General features: G+C 34.7%; 1 protein-coding gene across 2 annotated transcripts; it reads right to left on the bottom strand.

The window, feature by feature from the left end:
* Positions 1–125: 125 nt before the first annotated feature.
* On the bottom strand, positions 126–22,720 carry LOC101898153 (carboxypeptidase B). 2 transcript variants are annotated; one of them, XM_059122177.1, is made up of 5 exons: positions 22,332–22,720; positions 14,209–14,733; positions 13,899–14,093; positions 9,946–10,099; positions 126–1,056 (listed from the first exon to the last, which is right to left on the bottom strand). In XM_059122177.1, exons 2-5 carry the CDS (start codon positions 14,591–14,593, stop codon positions 294–296), a joined length of 1,497 nt encoding a protein of 498 aa, XP_058978160.1. In that variant the 5' UTR covers positions 14,594–14,733; positions 22,332–22,720; the 3' UTR covers positions 126–293. The 2 variants fall into 2 exon arrangements, with proteins under 2 accessions (XP_058978160.1, XP_058978161.1); XM_059122178.1 differs by having other exon boundaries at positions 22,561–22,715.
* Positions 22,721–23,150: the final 430 nt, after the last annotated feature.

Consider the following 23,150-nt stretch of genomic DNA (forward strand, 5'->3'; position numbering starts at 1 on the left):
TTTATTTTTTTGTTATAATAAATTAAAATTTAGTTTATTAAAGATTGTTTTTAATTTAAATATATATTTAATAGTTTGTATACATAAAATAACTTATGATTTAATAAAAGAAACCTTCTTTTCTCGGTTTTTATTTCCTTTTCTTTTGCTGAAACGCAAAATTGTATTTATCGCCCTGCAGGACAGGAGCTAAACGATGGGGAGGTGGTTTTTAAAAGTACACTGGCATTTAATTAAATGTAATGTTTTATATAAATATATTTATTCTATAGTTATAGTTAGAACATAAATCATTATTGAATAGCCTGGGCCACAGTGTCCACAACGGTGTAACCTTCAATGGCCGTCTCCAAAATCTGTGAAGGTGGTAACACAAAACCAAATTGTCCGCGATCTCTCAATTCAATGGTGTAAACATATTTGGTACCCAGCGCAGCACGACTCCAATCATCCGAACCACCACCGGCAATACCCAACACCTCATGTGTCACCGAGGCACGATAAATTTGTCCAGTTTTCTTTTCAATCCTTTGCACCGCCGTATTGGCAACACGCTGCAAGACGCCTGCATCTTTCACCTTTACCGCTTTATAGGCCCATGGATAGACAACCATTTGACCATAGCTATGGAATGTCAGATATGATTCCAAATTATATTTTCGTTTACTCAAAAATTTGACAACAGCATCGGTTTCCAACTCAGAATTGGGAGATTCACCGCGATACGTGTCACTGCAGGGATTTGTCGACGAGCCATAACCACTCCAGCCAATATCAAAGTTACGATTCAAATCCACACCCAAACATTGGGAACGTTTTGCGGGGGCACGATTTTTACGCCACAACCGATTCACTTTACGGCTATAGACATAACCATCGGGATTCATAACGGGCATGACATACCAAGTCTTTTGGCGTATATATTCTGGATGATCCTGCCATTTGGACATCAGCTGATAGAGAATAAATGTCACAGTGGCCGGGCTAATCCATTCGCGGGCATGAATGCCACCATCAATCCATATTTTCTTGTATTCTTTGGGATTTTCAGATATTCTGTAAAAACAAAGGCAAAAAAGTTGATATCATGTGACGGGAGACGAAGTGGACATATATTTAATGGGGGGTTATGACATTTTAGTTTGAATATTATTTCGTTATTTTTTTTCTGGGGGCTTTGTGTTAAGATGCAAAAACTAATTACTTCATTTTTTTAATTTTTGTTTTTAGTAGACAACAACACACTACAATGATTATTGTTCACACATACCAACACACATTTTGATTTGTTACTATTTGATGGGTGGACGGACAACACATTTGTTAAAACCAGAATTGTTAGTGCTAGTTTTTTCTGTTTTTTTTTGCCAAAAATTAATTAGTCTAAATGTTAATTACAATGTTTGTTACTTTTTTTGACACTTTTAGTATTTTGTTAACATTTAGAATATTTTTAATAACAGACAAACACAAACACACAGACATGATACAGATGTAATTAAGATTAAATTTAATTTAATTTTTAGTATAGAGGTAGGGAAATTCTATTTTGATTGCAAACAAGTTTTATTACTCCACCATAAAATGGATGATATATTTTGTTATATATTTTCAACTCAAACTGGGGGGTATATTAAATTTGTCATTCCGTTTGTAGCTCAGCGAAATATTCTGTGAAAACTTCTAAGTCAATTTAGACATGTCCGTACATCTATTGTTAAAGCGTTGAAATCCAAATGAATTGAGATAGGAAGCTAAGATTTCGATCAGGACTGACTTCAAGATATCTAACACCACTTTGCATATTTAGCATAGCTTCCGTTTAAAAATGTACGTTCACATTGGGTATCAAGCGAGTCAGCAAAGAGGTCATTTTGGTCCATTTTTTTTAAATATGATTAAAAAATCGCTATAAACATGATCGTAGTAAGTCAAAATGTTTAACAAAATTATTTGTCATAAAATTCTACTATTTGCCCTAGAAGACATCAAGAGTCTAAATCTTACCTAAACGCCAGGAATAAGTATTTATGCAAAAAAAAAAAAAAAACGAAAATACTTTTAGTCCTAAATATTTTTGATAAATATTTGTCTGACTTTTTTCAAATTGATGACTGAAGATAACATAAAATTTTGAGTTTGAGTGTTTTAGCTTTTTGACCTCTGTTTCCATATAAAAATTAAAACACAATTTTGAGCGAAAGATGTCAAAAGAATAAATATTCTACACAAAATTCCACCATAAATATCAGAATACACCATGTATCTCGACACAATAGTTTTTATGAAAATTACATTCAAAATTTATATAATAAAAGTAAAAAATTATATCCTTGTCAAAATCTTCCCTTATACATACTTATTTTTTTTTTTTTTTTTGGAAGAGTATCTAAGTAAGAATTATTCTATAACAAAATAAATTGCGGATCTCTGAACAAAATAAATTTGTGTACTTAATATGTACCAAAAAAAACCTTCTTTATTTATAAAAAAATAGCAATGACTTCAATATCAAATTGCACGATTTTTTGTAGGTAGCACGGGCCGAACTTTAAATATCCTTATCCATTTAGAAAAAAATTTGAAAAAAAAAAATTATTAAAAATTCTGGTTAAATCTTAAAAAACCGAATATAGTCGTGAATATTGTAGCTTAAATCATCAAAATACCGAATATACAGGGTTGCCCATATTCGACGGACCCATCTGGCAATGCCATAACTTTTGACAGAGATGTCACATCGCTTAATGACATACCGCGTTTGAAGCGTCAGTCCAAGCAGATTTTTACCATGAACCAATACACGCCACGCGAGCGCTCTCAAATAGTTGAAATTTACATTCAACAGAAGAAGTCAATTGTGAAAACTCAACGTGCTTTTAAAACATTAAAAAATGTGAGAAGTGCGCCTTCTTAGAAGGCCATCATTTTCGACTGGTAAGGCTCTTTCTAATACGAAGAGGCCATATAAAAGTCGACCAAGGCGATCGGCGGAGAATATCGCTGCCGTACGAGCCAGTGTTGAGAGGTTCCCAAGAACATCCCAAAAACGCCGTTCTCAGCAGTTGGGCAAGGCTCGGTCCACTTTACAACGGATTATTCGCATTGATTTGCATTTGTTCCCGTACAAAATTCAATTGACGCAAAGAATGTTGCCTGCGGACAAGCCTCATCGATTGGAATGGGCCCAAAGCTCCGTCGAATATGGGCAACCCTGTAAGTAGGTACCGTTATATCGCGGCTATACGAGGACCTGGACCTGTATAGACTATTTTCTGTCACAGGCTGTAGTAGCTATTAGGAACTTCAAATACGAAATTTCAAACAATTTCGTCGAATATTGTACAGAAAATCGTCAAAATACCGAATATTGGGAGGTACTGATATATGGGACCTTTACCAAAACCTGGACATACATAGATAATTTTCTGGCATGGATTGTAGATCTCATTACAACTTCTAAATATGAAAATTGAAACAACTAAGGTGAATAATGTGGGAGGTAACGTTATACCCATTACGAATTCTAAATACGAAATTTGAAACAAATCTGGTCAAAAATAGTCAAAATATCGAATATCGGGATGTACCGTTGTGTGTCTCTTTCAGGTGTGGTAGAGTGCTTAGAAAGAAGTTCTAGTGGATTTTTAGACAATTTAATTGAAAATATAGGCAAAATCATCAAAATACCAAATATAAGAAGGTACCGTTATATACGATATCGTGGACCTATATAGACAATACTCTTCCAGGGGGTAAAGCACTCAGAAGCAAGTCCTTTTGTGGATTCTCAGACAATTTCATTGACAAATTTTGCCTGCAATCATCGAAATACCGGGGGATATACGATACGACGTGGACCGATATAGCTCATCTTCGAACTTGACCTGTCTGCAGGAAAAGACTGATCAGGGGGTAAAGCACTCAGAAGGAACTCTTTTTGTGGATTCTCAGACAATTTCATTAACAAGTTTTGCCTGCAATCATCAAAATACCGAATATAAGGAGGTACCGTTATATGGGGGATATACGATACGACGTGGACCGATATAGCCCATCTTCGAACTTGATCTGTCTGCAGGATCGCTGCAAAATTTTAGCTTTCTATCTTTATTCGTTTTGACTCTTTTGCAATAGACAGGACAGGACTAAATCCTCTTACTTTGTTATGTCTAAAATTATTATTTCGATGAGTTACAAACTAACAGTCACCTGAATATCACAATTCAAAACTTCAGCCCTGCCGCTTCATCTAGTACCAAATTTAGTACTATTTAATATGTTTCGTGCAATTATAGTACTCATTTCCAAAACCACCTCCATACCTCAATAACAGATACCAACAGAGACATCAATAGCAAATTTTAGGATTCTAGCTCTATCCCTTGTAGTACACATTTCCAAAACCACCTCTTTATCACAAATCTACCACAATCAGGGACCTCATTCGTTCACCATAAATCAAACTGTTCCAAAATTAATATCATTTAGTACATTTCTCACACTTAGTACACATTCCCAAAATCCCCTTCATATATCAAATTTACTTTCCAACCTTGATTCTCGTACCAAATTTTAGCTTTATCCGATCACATAATACCAAATGACACCATTTCAGAACTTTTCGTAACCGTAACATTCGATCGATATGCCTTTGCCAAAATATGGGGTAATAACTCGATGTTGCCATCGCAGAGTATCGAACTCAAAGGAACAATATGTGCCATAGTTACTCATTACTTGGTAGTGAGGCAAATTATGTCTTTTGTGTTATTTCCCAAACTCAAAAGGTACTTTGTTTACAAATGGCACATGTGGGCACAACTGCCCCAAAAAAAATTTTTTTAGACTAAAATAGATCATTTCAAACTATTTGCTTTGCCCACTAAATACTTGCAAATTGAATGGCATTGCAATTTTTCATAATAATATGACAAAATTCTATTTGTTTATTAATTAACATATCTTAACACTGACTTTGCCAATACCCATTTTGGTATGTGACAAATGTCAACAGCAAAAGACGATTACAAAATAAATAATAAGCCACTGGAAATAATAACAACAAAGGCAAGCACATAAATACGGGCTTAACTTTAAATGAACAATTTTCTGAAACAAACACCAGCATTTGAAGATCGATAAAACCAAACTATTATTCAATATTTGTTCTTTGAATTTGATCTTGAACTCATTGCGGGGAATACAAAACAATGATGGCATTGAGAAAGGTCAGTTATACAGACGAACGAACGAATGAACGAGCGAACGAACGAACCTGCAATCGGCAAATTGAAATATGTAATTACAAAATGAACAACAAACAGCCAGACAAAGAGACTCTTACAGTTGTTGCTTCGATTAATTTACAATTCAATGGAAAATATTCTGAGCGAAATTTTGCAATAACAAATTGAAGAGATAAAAGCCACATTTATTTTCCGTGGAATGAAAGATAAGGCAATAGGGGTTAACTAACATTAAACTTTTTAGAAAATTATTTTATTTCATTAAGAAATTGAATATTTGCTGCAGCTCTTTGTCCGTTTAAAAATTATTTTGATTTAAATGTATTTCGTTACTTGTGCTACATTGCTTTATCTATCTCGTCTCTTTGCATTACGTTTCAATTGAAATCTCCTCATCGAATTTCAATTTCTACAAAAACATAGAACCCGTGAAGCTTTGCGAAATACAGAAAAAAAAAAATTAAAATCAAGGTTTGAGCCCGATGAACTGAAATAGAATTCATAATTATTTTTTTTTTAGTTTTTGCAAAAAAAAAAACAAAAAAATAGCAACACGAACATCATCATCGTCATTGTACAGAAAACGTGTAGCAGACAACAATTGAAACTTTTAGCAAAGAAATTGATAATACTGAAATATCAATGAGTGATAGTGGATTCATGTACATACTCGTTTGCAAAAACAAAATTCGAAAACTAAACAAATTTTGATAAGAGATGAACGAACTTTGTTAAATCAAATTTAAATAATAATAAATGAAAAAAAGTACCGAGGGAAATAATAATTCTTGCAACTTTCCGAGAAGAAAAGAAATGTATTTAGAATTGTTAACATTTCCAAATACTATTTTATTGAATACTAGCAAGTACCCGCTACTTCGTCAGCGAAGATTCCACCTCAAAATTTAAGATTTGTTTCAACAGTTCGTGTAAGACCTTTTTATACCCTCCAACATTCAATGGAGGGTATATTAGCTTTGTCATTCCTCGAAATATTCATGATAGACTCTACAAAGCATATACAGTGTGAGATAAAAAAACTGCAACAAAGTTTAATTCCATAATTTTTACATTTTTTTTTTAAATTTTATTGAATGAAAGCAAAAAAAAAAATATCGGAAATAGCATCCAATTTTAGAATAAATTTAGATTCGTTGGAATTGGTCACCTTTGGCACGAATTATGGCCTTCAATTGGCCAATGAAACACGCTGCCCAAATGTTGCTTTGCGGTATTTTGATCCATTCCTGGCGAAGCACTTGCTTGAGGTGATCGACACTTTGGTATTTTTTAGTGCCAACCTTGCTTGGGAAAATACTCCAGACACAATAGTCCAACGGATTAGTATCCGGAGATTTCGGTGGCCATTGTGCGCTGGAAATGAAGCGAGGAACCTCATTTTATAATTCTTGGGTGGTGCGTGCTGAGTGCGATGATGCTGAATCCAGTTGGAATGTCCAAGGTCTGCGGCCAAAATGTGTGCGTGCCCAAAGCTTTAAAACACCTTCCAGAATTTGTTTCGCGATAGTATTCGTCATTTATTCTAATGCTACGGTCGATAAATACGAGCGGAGAGCGTCCATCGGCTGTTGTCGTGGCTCACACCATCACCACGGCCGGCGCTTGAGTTCTGGTGGTCAACCGAAGGTGCACATTTACAGCTGACCTGTTTGGCAAGTAAACACGATCATTTTTTTTTACAAACTGCTGGACAACGAATGTTGTCTATATAACGGTACCTCTGGAGGTCGTATTAAAGCCTTGGGGCGCAAACATTTTGGCCGCAGACCTTGGACACTCCAACAGGATTCAGCACGCGCCACCCAGGAATAGTTACAAAATGAGGGCCCTCGCTTCATTTCCAGCGCACAATGGCCACCAAAATCTCCGAATACCGGATACTTCGTTGGACTATTGTGTCTGGAATATTTTGGAAAGCAAGGTTGGCACTAAAAAATGCCAAAGTGTCGATCACCTTAAACAAGCGTTTCGCCGGGATTGGGCCAAAATATCGCAGAACAACATTCGGGCACCGTGTGACGGTTTCATTGGCCGTTTGAAGGCCATAATTCGTGCCAAAGGTGACCAATTGGAACAAATCTAAACTTATTCAAAAATTTAATGCTATTTCCGACGTTTTTTGCTTTTATTTAAAAAAAATGTAAAAATGATGGCGTTTGACTTTGTTGCAGTTTTTTTATCTCACCCCTATATCTACTTTCATGTGTAGATGGCGTTCTTTATATGACATAGTACAATATCAACGACCGTTTTTTACATTGGGCTAAATTTGAGACTGCTGTTCCGAATGTCGCAATTATGTATCCCTTATGTAAAATGCCAATATTTTAAGTCCAGTTAATTATCTCGACCATAAAAGCTCAAGCAGGCTGTCAAATACTTTATCATATAGATAACAGTTCACGATGGTTGCATTTAAATAGCTTATGAAACTTAAGCCTTTTATGCCGCTATATTTCGCAGAAACCATCATCATTATCACATCTAGATGGCATTTGTGTTCAACAATAATTGTTTGCACATTTTCCTGATTAAAGTGAAACTAATACCATTATTCACATAAACCATCATATAAACTAAAATAATATTTTCCTATCATGTCCGCAAGTTGTTTTTTTAAATTATCTAACACGAAAATTATTGGTTCGATGTTTTAGTTCCAACCTACTACAACGTGTTAATTATTTAAGCGCTCAAAAGTATGCACCAAAACATCACCTAGAAAATATATCTACTTTGATGTATAGATGGCGTTCTTTATAAGACATAGTACAATATCGAAGACTATTTTTCCAATATTGTATTATTATGGCATACATTTAAGACCTCTGTTATATATGTCGCAACTGTGTCCCCTTCATACAATATATCGAAATTCCTTCTAATACAATATATCAAATGGGTTGTTTATCTCGACCATAAAAGCTCAAACAGCTTTTCACAAACTCTCTCATATATAGATAACAGTTCACGTTCATTGCATCTGAAAAGCTTAGCAAATTTAAGCCTTTAATGCCGCCATAGTTCACAGAAACCATCATCATTAATTATCACATCTAGATGGCATTTGTTTTCAACAATAATTGTTTGCACATTTTCCTGATTAAAGTGAAACTAAAACCATTATTCATATAATCCATTTGAAATTTAATTACAGATTGAATTCCGCAAGTTGGTTTTAAAAATTAGCTTGCACGAAAATTATTGGTTTCATATTTTAGTTCCACTTGGTTGTATTATGTATAGCGCTCAAAAGTATGCACCAAAACGTCACCTAGAAAATATATCTACTTTGATGTATAGATGGCGTTCTTTATAAGACATAGTACAATATCAAAGGCTGTTTTCTTAATCTTATATTAATTTGGGCTAAATTTAAGACCACTGTTCCGAAAGTCACAACTATGTCCCTCTCATGCAATATATCAACGTTTTAACTTTGGTTGTTTATCTTGGGCATAAATGCTCAAACAGGCTGTTAAATACTCTCTCACATATTCATAGATAACAGTTCACGATTGTTGCATTTAAATAGCTTATGAAACTTAAGCCTTTTATGCCGCCATATTTCACAGAAACCATCATCATTATCACATCTACTAGTAGATGGCATTTGTGTTCAACAATAATTGTTTGCACATTTTCCTGATTAAAGTGAAACTAAAACCATTATCCATATAATCCATCTGGAATGCAATTGAAAACTAAAATAATATTTTCCTGTTATATCCGCAAGTTTTCTGTTTTTGTTTTTGGTTTTAACTAGGAAATGTTTTGATGATAACTTACACGAAAGTGTACAGCAAAAAAAACAAAAAAAAACATTGTACGAATGTTTATTGTAATTTTTCCAAACTATGATATTTGACGATAGCCGTCGTTTGACTGCCGGCACTCTCCAGGCACCACCCACCGCCCAGGCACGCTGTTAAGCCGGGCTGATGGAACAGAATGTGGTTGTAACCAAAATGCAAACAGTATTTTTTTTTGTTTTCCCTGTAAAGACTGACGAGTGTGTGTTTTATCATCATCAACGCCGTCATCGTCATGAGTGGAATATCAACACGCCATAAGTGGTGTCTGGAACAGTGGCGTAGTTGCGCAAGTTGTGGGTTGACAATGTCAAGAGGTGTTTTCTATGGTTCAAAACATCTCAAATTAAAATGACAACTTTCAGGGCTATGGGAGTAGGGAAGTATATTTCCATAACAATAATAAGGATACACCCACCTGACGTCGATATCACAACCCAAGGCATATTTTGCATGCGCTTTTCAATGAATTCTTCTCATGCTTTTAAGTTTGAGGCTGACATTTTCAATCTACTGCCTCCGCTCATAGACAAACAGTTCATGTTTTTTTTTAATATTAAAACACACATTCAATGTTAAAATGACAATTAATTAATATCTCAATTAGATGATAATGTTAGATGTTTTGTTGTTTTTTCCGCTTGCTCCTTAGGTTTTTATATTTTGGGGGTGAGGGAAATGGTGGGTGGCCAGAATGTTTTGTTATCTCAAATTTCGGTGCATTTCATTTAAAGTGCCAATAATGTGTTACACATATATATATGTACGGTTGGACGAATGAATGAATGTAGGTATGTGAAATGAACATGCTTTTTAAGTGAATTGAATGAAGTTGTTTCTTTCTTTTTTTTCGACTGACTCACCTCAAAACCTTCAAATCTCTGCCTTCGGCTGTCTTGCCAATTGTATAGAGACGACAAATATTGGGAAACTTTCCACGTATTTCACGCATGAATGCATAAATGGTATCCAAATCATGATAGTCCTTCCAGTGAATGCCACTGCGAGCGGATTTTTCTGAAAACAAATTGAAATAGAATATTGATTTGTTAAACTTTGCTAAACGAAATTTGGACTACAAAATGTTAGAGTTAAAATAAATGTTTCATTAAATTAGGTCGCATGAATTTCCAGGAAGGCAAACAACATACTGCCATTTTTTCGTGGACAACGCAAGTTGAGATATTTTAGAAGGCATTAATAACTCAAACTATTTCCAACAAAGGTTTTAGTGTGTTGACTTTAAGACAAGTAAATAATGGTTTATATATAATATCCTGCCTCCAGACTTAACTTATGTCTTCTTTGAAATCTATATATAAAAGAGAAGTAATGGTCAGTCTTGGTGCGTAGGCGAGTGGTAAGGCTAGTTTTATTTGGATATTCGTACTAGGATGGTATTAAAAGGTAATAATAAAACTAAATATGGTACCCTTTGTATTTCACGAACCAGTACAACCAGATCACTGATGGAGTATATGATGGATGTACTTAAGGGTTTTTGGAAATTCGCACTATCAGTGTACGATAATACTAAAATGTACTAAATTTGATACTTCATTTCGTATCAGTGTGTACTCATGTATACGAAAATTACTAAATGTACTAAATTTGGTACAATTTGAATTTGGACTAATGGATGGAGCTGGAATGCTTAAATTTAAAAATAGCATTAATGGCTGGGTGTAGGATTTGGATATGAAGGTTGTTTTCGAAATCTGTTCTTATGTGCACCGAAAGCACTAAATTGGGAACAATTTCGATTTGGGTGAACCGACTATAACATCGTGGGACTGAGTTATGTACTAAATGGTACTAAATTTGGCACAATTAAAATTTTGGGAGAACCGATAGAGTTGGAATCCCGAAATTTGGAATTAAGATTACTGTTGGAGTGTAGGGTTGGGGTATGTAGCAGGTTCTGGAAATTCGCAATTATGTGTGCTAAATTGTAATAAATCTCGTACAATTTGCATTTGAGGAACCGATAGAGTTGGAACCCTCAAATTTGGTATTAAGATTACTGTTGGAGTGTGGGGTTTGGGTATGTAGCAGGTTTTAGAAATTCTTATTCATGTGTACGAAGTAGTACTGAATTTGTTACAATTTTTATATTGGGGGGGATTGTTGCGATATGGGTGGAATCTTGAAATTTGGAATTGGGATTATTGTTGGAGTGTAGGATAGGGGTATGTAGCAAGTTTTGGAAATTCATACTTTTGTGTGCTAAATGGTACTAAATTTGGTACAATTTGCATTTTGGGGGACCGATAGGGGTGGAAGTCTGAAATTCGGATTTAAGATTGCTGTTGGAGTGTAGGATTGGAGTATGTGGCAGGTTTTGGAAATTCGTATTCATGTGTATGAAATAGTACTGAATTTGGTACAATTTGTATTTGGGGAACCGATAGGGGCGGAATCCTGAAATATGGAATTAAGATTACTGTTGGAGTGTAGGGTTGGGGTATGTAGCAGGTTCTGGAAATTCGCAATTATGTGTGCTAAATTGTACTAAATCTCGTACAATTTGCATTTGAGGAACCGATAGAGTTGGAATCCTCAAATTTGATATTAAGATTACTGTTGGAGTGTGGGGTTGGGGTATGTAGCAGGTTTAAGAAATTCGTATTTATGTGTACGAAATAGTACTGAATTTGGTACAATTTTTATATTGGGGGGGATTGTTGAGATATGGGTGGAATCTTGAAATTTGGAATTGGGATTATTGTTGGAGTGTAGGATGTGTAGTTTTGGAAATTCATACTTATGTGTGCTAAATGGTACTAAATTTGGTACAATTTGCATTTTGGGGGACCGATAGGGGTGGAAGTCTGAAATTCGGATTTAAGATTGCTGTTGGAGTGTAGGATTGGAGTATGTGGCAGGTTTTGGAAATTCGTATTCATGTGTACGAAATAGTACTAAATATGGTACAATTTGTATTTGGGGAACCGATAGGGACGGAATCCTGAAATATGAAATTAAGATTACTGTTGCAGTATAGGAAGTTTTGAATATTGGTACATATGTGTACTAATTGTACTAAATTTGGATTTGGGTTAACCGATTGCATTGAATCTTGAAATTGGGGAATACGATTTCTATTGAATTGTATTGAAATGTGTACTAAATGACACTAAATTTGGTACAAATTTGAATTGTGGTGAACCAATAGAGCTGGAATTGTGAAATTTGGAAATAAGAATTCTATAGGATTGTATGATTGTGGTATAGAGGTAGTTTAGGCAATTTGGAGTGTAGAATCGGAGTATGTAAGAAATTTGGGAAAGTCGTACTTATGTGTACTAAGATTGATACAATTTGGATTTGTGTGAATCAAATGGTTGTAAATTTGGTATAATTTGGATAAGGATGATGGGGTTGTAATCCTAAAATTTGAAATAAAGATTACTCTTGGAGTATATAATTGGGTTATGTAGTACGGTACAAGTTCAATTTTCGATTTGGTTGAACCAAAAGAGCTAGAGTCCAGATATTGGATTTATTTTTCAGATATAAGAGTACAAATGGTACACAATTTAGTATTGATTCTAGGGATGGAGCTTGACTCCTGAATTTTGATGTTGGGGTCAGAATTGGGGTGTAGTGTTGAGATGTGGAGGGGGTTTTGAAAATACGTACCGTTGATATAATAAAGGTGTGTAGGGTTAAGATATGAAGTGGTTTTGGAAATAAATAATTACATGAACGAAATGTACCAAGTGTACTCTATTTGGTATTATAATTCTATATATAAAAGACTAGCGAATATTATCGCGAAAATATTCTGGAGGGTGTATAAAGCCGTGGGCACGCAAAACATTTTGGTCGCAGACCTCGGACATTCCAACAGGACTCAGCGCCATCGCACTCAGCACGCGCCACCCAAGAATGGTTACAAAATAAGGTTCCTCGCTTCATTATCAGCGCACAATGGCCACCAAAATCTCCAGATACCAATCCGTTGGACTATTGTGTCTGGAGTGTTTTGGAAAGCAAGGTTGGCACTAAAAAATACCAAAGTTTCGATAACCTCAAGCAAGCGCTTCACCGGGAATGGGCCAATATACCTCAGAGCAATATTCGGGCAGCGTGTGACGGTTTCATTGGTCGTTTGAAGGCCATAATTCGTGCCAAAGATGACCAATTCAAACAAATCTAAACTTATTCTAAAATTTGATGCTATTTCCGGCATTTATGCTTTCATTCAATAAAATAAAAAAAAAAATAATTAAAAATTATGGTGTTTGACTTTGGTGCAGTTTTTTTATCTCGCCCTATGGATGTGAATTTTACGACTCTTCGGTATGCTCTTTCTAAATTGTGGGTCTGTTTTCTAATATTTGTCATAATTTTTGAGATGTCAAGGTCAAAGATCACAATGTTTTTAAATTTTGTTTGAAGTGTGAACATAAAATAATTAGAATAAATTAGGGTCTAAAAATCAGTCTGTAACTTCTTTACTCCAAGAGTTCATGCTTAAGAGTACCAAACAATTTTAACATAATTTCCAGTTCTAAATGAGCTAGAAACTTTCAAATGCGTTTTCCACAATACAGTAAAACGTCGACAATACGTTGGCCATTACTTAGTGTTTTAATAACCCTGATATTGGTTAGTAAATTATAAAAAAGTATTTGATCTCTTAAGGTATGTTTGAAATAAAGGTATGCTTCTTAATGCCTTCTTAAATATACCTAATTTACGATTTTTCCAATATCATTACTTTTCTTTTTGTTACTTTTTGCAATTAAAAAAAAAAAAAATAAAAAGTAAAAAAATCGGTAAAAATGACAAAAGTAATATTTTCACTCACTTGTCCGTTGGCCCATTTCACTCTGTGTCATATTAACACCAATGGCAGATTCTTGGTCAATCAACTCCTGGATATTACTATTCAATACTTCTGACATAAGATTTTGATTTTCCAAAAATGCACGAGCTGCCTTAATGTGATTCTTCTCTATGGAGACATCTAAGAATTTTGAGTTTTCCTTCCATACGGTGCCACCTAAAATCAGCAGAAAAAAGACGGAAAAAAAAATACGAAATAAAATCAATTTCCATTTCATTACAATTCTTAAAGGAAAAAAATGCAGCCCAACACCTTTTTCCCATCAACCTACCATATTTGCTCTCCAGAATATCTGCCAATGGCATCATATTGCGACGACGACTCATCGATTCGGATATATTATAGATACGCCATAACTGGGCCTCATCATAGCGGACCGGTAACTCGTTCACATCCAGAACACCATCATCTTCGGTCGCTGTAGTATCGTCGCCCTGTCGTCCCTGTTCTCGCATGTTCTCCTCATGTTTATCCTTTGCAGTTATTTCCCTTTCAATGAGCATTTTATTTCCGGTTCGTATATTTCTATCGGCAACCGGTACCATGCCTCTCACATCGAAAGTTGATGCATCGGATGGAGGTGTTGAAATTACGAGCAATGCCGTTGCAGCGAACAGCAATATCAGCCGGGAATTCCATCGTGTGTCTTTAATCATTTTTGTGGTGTGCCTAAATTGAGTTTACTTTGGGCTTTTTGTGGGAATGAGAGAGAGAGTGAGAGTGCAAGGAAAGGAGACACGCCAAATATGAAAAAATATGCCAAAGGAAAATTATGTTTGCTCGGGATGGTGGTAAGCTGTAATAAATTGCAAGAAAAGTAAAGATTGGAAGATTAGGAAATTTTGTGGCATTTGGTATTTTTACTAAAAAAATATTTCTTGGAAAAAATTATATCTTGCCAAGGATGTGTGTTTTCATTTAGCTTTCCACCTAAATGATGTGTTTAACACATCAACCTTCACAATATCGCATCCCTTTGTGCTAAATATGTAACGTTTTTTTCGACAATATTTATCGGCATAAAATGTAAATCACTTTTATTTATGGATCCTGTGTGCTCTGCTGAATAATGCCTGAGTGCGAGCAGGCATTGGTGGTAATCTAATTATAAATTTTAGCCATATATTTTGTACGCTGTTCACAATGCCTGTCACACCACAGCTAACGTGTGAAACTAATTGAAACGCAGTATGTGTTTGTAAAGACGATGTAGGCGACTTAGGTGAAGTTATTCGGGAGCAATTATTGTTTAAAAATAAAAAAAAAAAAAATAAGAAAAATAGTATCAGTTGATTTTGCCGACAGATTTATGCCTCCAGCCTTGAGTAATGATTATTCAATTTGTTGATCCTTTATGGGGGAGGTTCCGAAGCAGTTGACCTAAGACTGCTGTAAATATTACAACGTGCCAGATTTGGACCATATCGACTACTTGCTATACTTTATATGAAATATGTCCAACTTTTTGGAAAATGTGGAAACATACGTGATCTAATACAGATTAAAATATTGGTATCTGCAAAATTTAAAGGAAATCGAGCATTTATATCCAATTTTATGCGAAATCAAAAATTTCGATAAAACACATATTCATATCAGATTTCTGGTTAAGAAAAAAAATTAGATATAGCAAGTTGTAAAGAATGACAGATATAAGTATTGGAAATTGTGAACCTTTGTGGGTGAGGTTCCAGAAGGGGTTGGAAGAAATATCATTCATATATCATCATCATATCATATTCACAGCAGATCTTTCGTTAGAAAAAAAATTGGATGTGTGGAAATTGAGAGAGTTTTATGCTTATCTCGCTTTCTTTTAGTGTTTTGTTTTTCAAAAACCTTAAACAATATGTGGAGGAGGTACCAGAAGAAATGGTCCGATCCCTACCACCGATCCCTACCATATTAACAGCCGATTCCACAAAATCTGTTATAAATTGATTTTGAGGAATCGGCTGTTAATATCGCGTTTTATGAGCTCCATGGATACTCAAAATGTTGACCCTATGTGGGGGAGGTACCAGAAGAAGTTAATCGATATGTCCCATCTACACACCAGACCTTGGGTTAATAACAATTTTGTGATGTGTGTAATTTGAAGAGAACCGGATGCTTATTTCAGATTTTATGATCGTTTTGGTTATTCAAAACTTTGACACTTTGTGGGGGAGGTACCAGAAGGAATGGTCCGATCTGTAGCATCTTTATAACAGATGGAAAAAATATTAAGATGTACCAAATCTGAATGGAATCGGAAAATAATTTCGTGTTTTATGAGCTTCATGAATACAGAGTGATATGTAAAAACTGCAACCAACTTCAGACTTCTGTCACTCGTCGGACAGCTATTAAAATTATTCCAGTGACAGCTCATTATATTGTTTACAAGCCTATAAAAGCATTTTGGTGAGAATTTTCCAGAAAAAAAGTTATTCGTTATGATGAGCTCGGGGTAAAACCATTTAAATTCCAAAATGTGCAAGAACTTACACCGCAACAGAAAGAAAATAGACTCAAAAGAGCTAAAGAATTTGGTTTTCTCTGATGAGAAAACATTCGTTGTCCAGCATTTTGTAAACAAACAAAATGATAGTGTTTACTTGCCAAAGAGGTCAGCTGAAAATGCACACCTTCGCTTGGCCACCAGAACTCAAGCGCCGGCCATGGTGATGGTGTAGGCCGTCATAATAGCCGATGGTCGCTCTCCGCTCGTATTAATGGACGGTGGCATCAGAATAACTGCCGAATAGCAGCATCATCGCACTCATTGGTTACAAAATGAGGTTCCGCGCTTTATTTCCAACGCACAATGGCCACCAAAATCTCCGTACACCAATCCGATGGACTATTTTGTCTGGAGTATTTTGGAAAGCAAGGTTGGCACTAATAAACGCCAAAGTGTCGATCACCTCAAACAAGCGCTTCGCCGGGAATGGGCCAAAATACCGCAGAGCAACATTCGGTCAGCGTGTAACGGTTTCATTTTCAGACCATAATTCGTGACAAAGGTGACCAATTCGAAGAAATCTAAAAATACTCTAAAATTTGATGCTACTTCCGACAATTTTTGCTTTCATTTAATAAATTAAAAAAAATGTAAAAATCATGGTGTTTGATTTTGTTGAAATTTTTTTTATCTCACCCTGTAATTTGGAAAATAAATTTTTCAGACAAATTCTATCACACATTCCTAATTTCATTGAAATTTGACGTACACAGCGTGTTTGATGCATCAAAAATATGAAATCGGACGAAAATATATATATATATATGAGAGCTATTTCAATATAATTTGGCAAATTGATTTTTCTTCTAAATTCCGTTACACTGTATCTGTAATTGATCAATAGATATGTGCTTAAAAAAATATTTTTTTGAGGTATCTCCGATTTTGATGCTATATCTCCTGTTCCAAGTGGAATTTCAAAAATTAATATAGCCTATATTACTTTCAGGCAATGTTGTCGTATATATGGACATTTTCAGGAAAATCTGTTCAGCAGTTTTAGAGTCCATAAATTACAAACATTTTCCTCTCTTATAGATTTTGTAGTTAATAGTCTGACAAGTAGATGTCAGTTAGAAATACTGTCATTTTGGGAACATGGAAATAATATGTCTGTAATTAATTGTTGCTAATTCATTAATGTTTTCTTTCTTAATGTTTCTTGTGCTAATTGTATTATATAAAATGTTTCTTTTATGGGTAAGAACGATTTTTTTAATTAAAATTGAAAACAAACAAATTTATTGATTAATACAAGCAAGCAAATTATTTTAAAATTTTGCAATGAAAAATAAATTCCCACTTATAAAACTCATTACGGAATTCTGGGAACAGTTTGCTCCATTCGCATCCATTTTACGCTTGTTTACCGAACACAAAACAACAAATAACTTAAAAATTGATGAACAAATAAAATATGACTCACAGATAATTCCTTAAAAGCTGTGGTTAATTTCGTTATGAAAACAAAAAGAAAATACCCAGATTATAGTAATTTTGTGCATCATTATCAGCAGGCGGGGCAGTGTCACGTCTTAAAGCAATGTATCTACATGTGTTTTTGAAATCATGTTGTATTGTATAATTGCAGACTCAATGGAATTAAAAAAAAAAAATACCGAATTCAAATGCTTCAGTGGACATGTGTTTAACGCTGCCTAACTATTTTTATTAAAATCAAAGAGAATTTATATGGTCAAGATTACAATGTATACCCCTAAAAACTATTTCAATGAATCCTTACCATAATCAAGAAAATAAATTCTCAGTATTTCAAGCTTTAAGGCTGGATAACAAGTTGAAATCTCTGACTTTTTTATTGAGGCACATCCCACTGAATCTATTCATCCCAAAATGATGGGTTAAGAAACTCATAAATAGTTTGTACACTTTAAACATTTAACGACAATTTCAAATGTATATTTATAATTTTGTAATTTTTTTGTATCCACATGGCTGTTAAACGCATGACTTCTTTTCTATTGAAAAGCAGACAACGGCAAACTAGTGCAAAGCGGACAAAAACAAAAACCAAAAGTTTTCAAATAAAAATGAAATTGTGTTGAGACGTGTTACAAATTCATTAACACTTTGATCTTTACCTCTAACGTTTTATGTTTGAACAGGCATAATTGGACGTTTGTACATACTTCAAACAAGTTGGAAGTTTGATATTTTTTTCTAATTTGTTTGATATTTGCATCGCGAAAACAAATGTTTAATGTAAAATCAGGTTTTTTTTTTATATATATAAAAAAAACCGAACTTTTAATACCCTCAACCTTACTGTAAAAGAAAATTTTTTATAAAAAGTATCTGAATTCACGCTTGTTAAACTTCATATATCAGTAAGACCGTTTGGATAATGCAGTTAAGCTTATCAAAAAAAAAAAAAAAAAAACAAACTGAGTGAGGCCGTTATATGGGGCCATACCAAAAGGTGAACCTCTATGGACATTTTTATACTTCAAGGATTGTCACCTATCAAATCTTCTAAAAAAATAAATTTTAAACAACCGAATATCGGTGGGTATTGTTATAAGTGCGCTATAGGAAAACGTGGAACTTAATATTCAATGTTCTGCCACCGGGCTAGAACCCGTTATGAACTGCAAATACCAATTTTTACACAAACCAGTGAAAAAAAATGGCAGAAATCATCAACATATCGAATATCGGCAGGTAGCGTTATATAGGGGCTATACCAAACCGTGGACCTATACATACAATGTTTAACCCATTACGAGCTACAAATACCGATTTCTGGACAAATCCGTGAAAAAATGTGGCAAAAATGGTCAAAACCCCGAATTCCGCGAGGTACCGCTAAATGGGGCTATACCAAAAACTTGGACCAATGCATACAATGTTTCGCCATACGAGCTAGAAACCATTATGACCTACAAAGACTAATTTTTAGGCAAATCCGTGAAAAATGTGGCAAAAAATCAACAAAATTCGTCATTTCGGGAGGTACTGTTATATGGGAACTATGTCTAAACGTGGATCTATACATACAATGTTTCGCCACACAAGCTAGAAACCATAATGACCTACAAATACCAATCTTTAGACAAATCCGTAGGAAAATGTGGCAAAAATCATCAAAATATGGAATATCGGCAGGTACCGTTATATGGGGCCTATACCAAAAACGTGGACCTATGCATGACAAACTTAATATACCCTCCATTCCAAAGTAGATGGTATAGAAATTTCACTGTTGGATGTAGAATTCTGCTGATCTGGTATAGTTCCTTCTAACAAAGTTAAAGTATTTAGGAATATATCATTTAATACCGTCAAAACGTGCCTCATCGAGTTAACAGTTGTAAACCCTATATCTCTTTGGACCAAATCCGTTTCAGGACATTTGGAGTCGATCTAGCGATGTCCGTCCGTCCGTCTGTCTGTCTGGTTGACTGGTGCGCACGAAAACTCCTTCTTTCTGGAACTTCCCCAACAAAGGTCGAAAATATCAAAAAATATTTTACTACACAGAAAGAGGAAGGATATTCTGATTTTGCTCCAACTTTGCAAATCGTACCAGTGCTAGATCAGGTGCCAAAATGGACAATATCGGTTCACTCCATCAAGTACCTTCCCCACAAGGGGTCACAATTTTTAATAATTATATATCTTATAAAATGTGATATAAGAGTCCGATTGTCTTCAAATTTCACACATCTCAATATTTCCATAAACACAAGGTCTGTTTAAAAGATGGTAAAGATCGGACCATTTCTTCTGGTACCTCCCCCATAAAGGGTTGAAGTTTTAAATAACCAAAACTATCATAAAACCCGAAATAAGCATCTGGTTTTCTTCGTATTTCACATATCCCATTATTTCCACCAACAAAATATATTCTGTGAAGATGAAATATATCGGTCCACTCCTTCTGGTACCTCCCCCACAAAGGGTCAAAATTTCGAATAACCAAAGCGATTATTAAATTCGAAACAAGTATCCGGTTCATTTCATACTTCACATATCCTATTATTTCTACTAACACAAGATTTGCTGCGAAGATGGTATATATCGGTCCCCTCCTTCTGATACCACCTCCACAAGGGTTCAAAATTTTGAATATACGTAAAGCTCATAATAAATTAACATCCGATTCCATTCAAAATTGCTGCATCTCAATATTTCCATCAACACAAGATCTGTAATAGAGATGCTAGAGATCGGACCGTTTCTTCTGGTAGCTCCCCACATAGGGTTCAAGATTTTGAAAAATAAAACGCTCAAAGAAAGCGAAATAAGCATCCAACTCTCTTCAAGTTTCACACATACAAACATTATTGCTAACACAAGATGATATATATCTGCCAACCCGCTCCGGTACCTTACCCACAAAGGGTCACAATTTTCAATACTTTTATATTTTATAACTTGAGAAACAAGTCGCCTATTCTTTACAACTTACTATATCTAAATATTCCGCTCAACCAGAAACCTGAGATGAATATGGAATTTATGATTTCGCATAAAATTGAATCTGAATGTTCGATTTCCTTGTAATTTTGCCCAAACCACAATTTTTATCTGTATTAGATGAAGTATGAAAATTGAATACCTCGGTTGTTTATATCTGTTAACTGACGCTCATTTTAACATTTTCTAAAAAATATCACATATCTCCAAACCTGGCACGTCTCAATATTTAAATCATTCCATAGAGGGCCAACAATTCAAATAATCATAACAGAAGTGCAAATATATATTTAAGTAGCTGAGGGTATACATCCGTTGGCAGAACCGACTGATACTTTTTAAGTTGTTATCCGTATTATATGAAGTATGAACATATAATACTTCGGTCGACTATATCTGGTACCTCACGCACATTTTAACATTTTTTAAAAATTATCACATATCTTTTAAGGAAGTAAGTCTTAATATTTATATCATATTTAGATAGGACCGATACGAAATGGACAATATTGGTCCATTTCTTCGGAGCCTACCCCATATAGGGTCAACAATTTGAATAATTTTAACAGAAGTCAAAATATATTTAAATTTTCGAACATTGGCTAAGGGTATACATCTGTCGGCAAAACCGACTGACACCTTTTTACTTGTTTTAATTAAATTCGATCTTTTTCGCATTTTCCTGTGCTGTTCTGCCCTGTTGACTCAAACTCAAACTCCAATTCAAACCCTGAACTTAATATTTTTATGATTCACCATAATTAAAATAGGTACGGTCAGCAACTGTCCTACCACTAATATTATTCATATCTTTCTACGAAAAGTTTACAATAATTTTAATCAAAAACACATTCATTTTTCATGAAACTGCTGAAATAATTCATTCATCATTCCTTTGTCGAGATTTTGATGCATTTTTGGTTGAAGTGGCTCAAGGGGTCATTGGGGCATAATTTATCTTACATTAATTACAGTATATAAACGAAAAAAAAAAACAACAACCGAAAAAAATCCAATACTGGAACCGGTGACTTGCAGTTAACCCTGGCTATGGAGGCGTAGATGCCTGCGTGTGTTGGCCTACAACAAATGACTTACAGCTGGGAAATTTTGCTCTATGTAAAGAAAGCTAATAATAATGCCGAAACGAGTTTTGTTTTTTTCTTGTTTTTTTTTTTAGTGGGATTTCCATTTCAGCTTCTTATTACATTTTTTCTTAGGCCTTTTGTGTCATTTCGTGTTAATCTTTCACTAGAAACATTTTTTGTTTTATTTTTTATGTGTATTTTTTCGTGGGGTTTCGTGTAGACTTTTTTCCCCGAAATTAAAACGAGTTTTTCTTTGTCAATTGTTGTCATGTTATTAATTCACACACTTCTCACATTTACAGATTTTGAGGAAAAATATCTTTTTAAATTAATAATTTATTTTTTTTTTAATTTGCTTACATTTTCGTTAACAGGACGAAATTTTGTTGAGTTGAAATTTAGAATTTAAATTTTTGTTGAAAAATTTTATATTTGAAAAAAAAATTGTTAAGCCAGTCTATGCAACGAGCACATTGTTGTCGTCTCACGTTGTAACCACACTCCACATAAAACACATGCGCGCACATGCAATCACACTCTTTCGTCCGCTTAAATAGTTGATTATCACGATCACGATCCGTCTACTAACCACGAACTGCGACGACCACTTTCTTTCTCCTTTAACGTGAATATTATTAAATAACGCTTTTGAGCTCTCCCCACTTCACAAACACAAACCACAGACCAGACAATGCCGCGCGCTGATATCGCGACGGGCACTTCAGTTACAAGACTAAGCGTCGGAAATGAAATGTTGTCAATTTTATATTGAAATAGAAAAATACGGACGAGCCGAAACACCAAAACCAAACAAAACAAAAACACAGCACAACAAAACAATAATGACAATCGCGAGAGCCCCCCCCGAAAAGCAAAACAAACATTCGAATAAAAATACGACGAATCGCCATACATTGAAGCTAACAAACAGTCAGAAAAAAATCGAGAGCCGATCGCTCACAAAAGGCACGCTTATCATGCTGACGAACAGTGGTGTGGTTTGATTAATTTAAGTCATTTCGTTTGCGTTGTTATGGGCCCCAATTTAGCCTTACCGCCTGATATTCAGAATTTCCAAAAATTCGTACATTTCAGTTTAATTTCCAACAGATGTGGATGTGGATCTCTTCCAATCAAAATGGAAGCTACGACATTTTTTCAATATCGGTTTTCCGGCCA

This window comes from Musca domestica, unplaced genomic scaffold, assembly GCF_030504385.1.
Source record: "Musca domestica strain aabys unplaced genomic scaffold, Musca_domestica.polishedcontigs.V.1.1 2, whole genome shotgun sequence".
Taxonomy (NCBI): Eukaryota; Metazoa; Arthropoda; class Insecta; order Diptera; family Muscidae; genus Musca; species Musca domestica.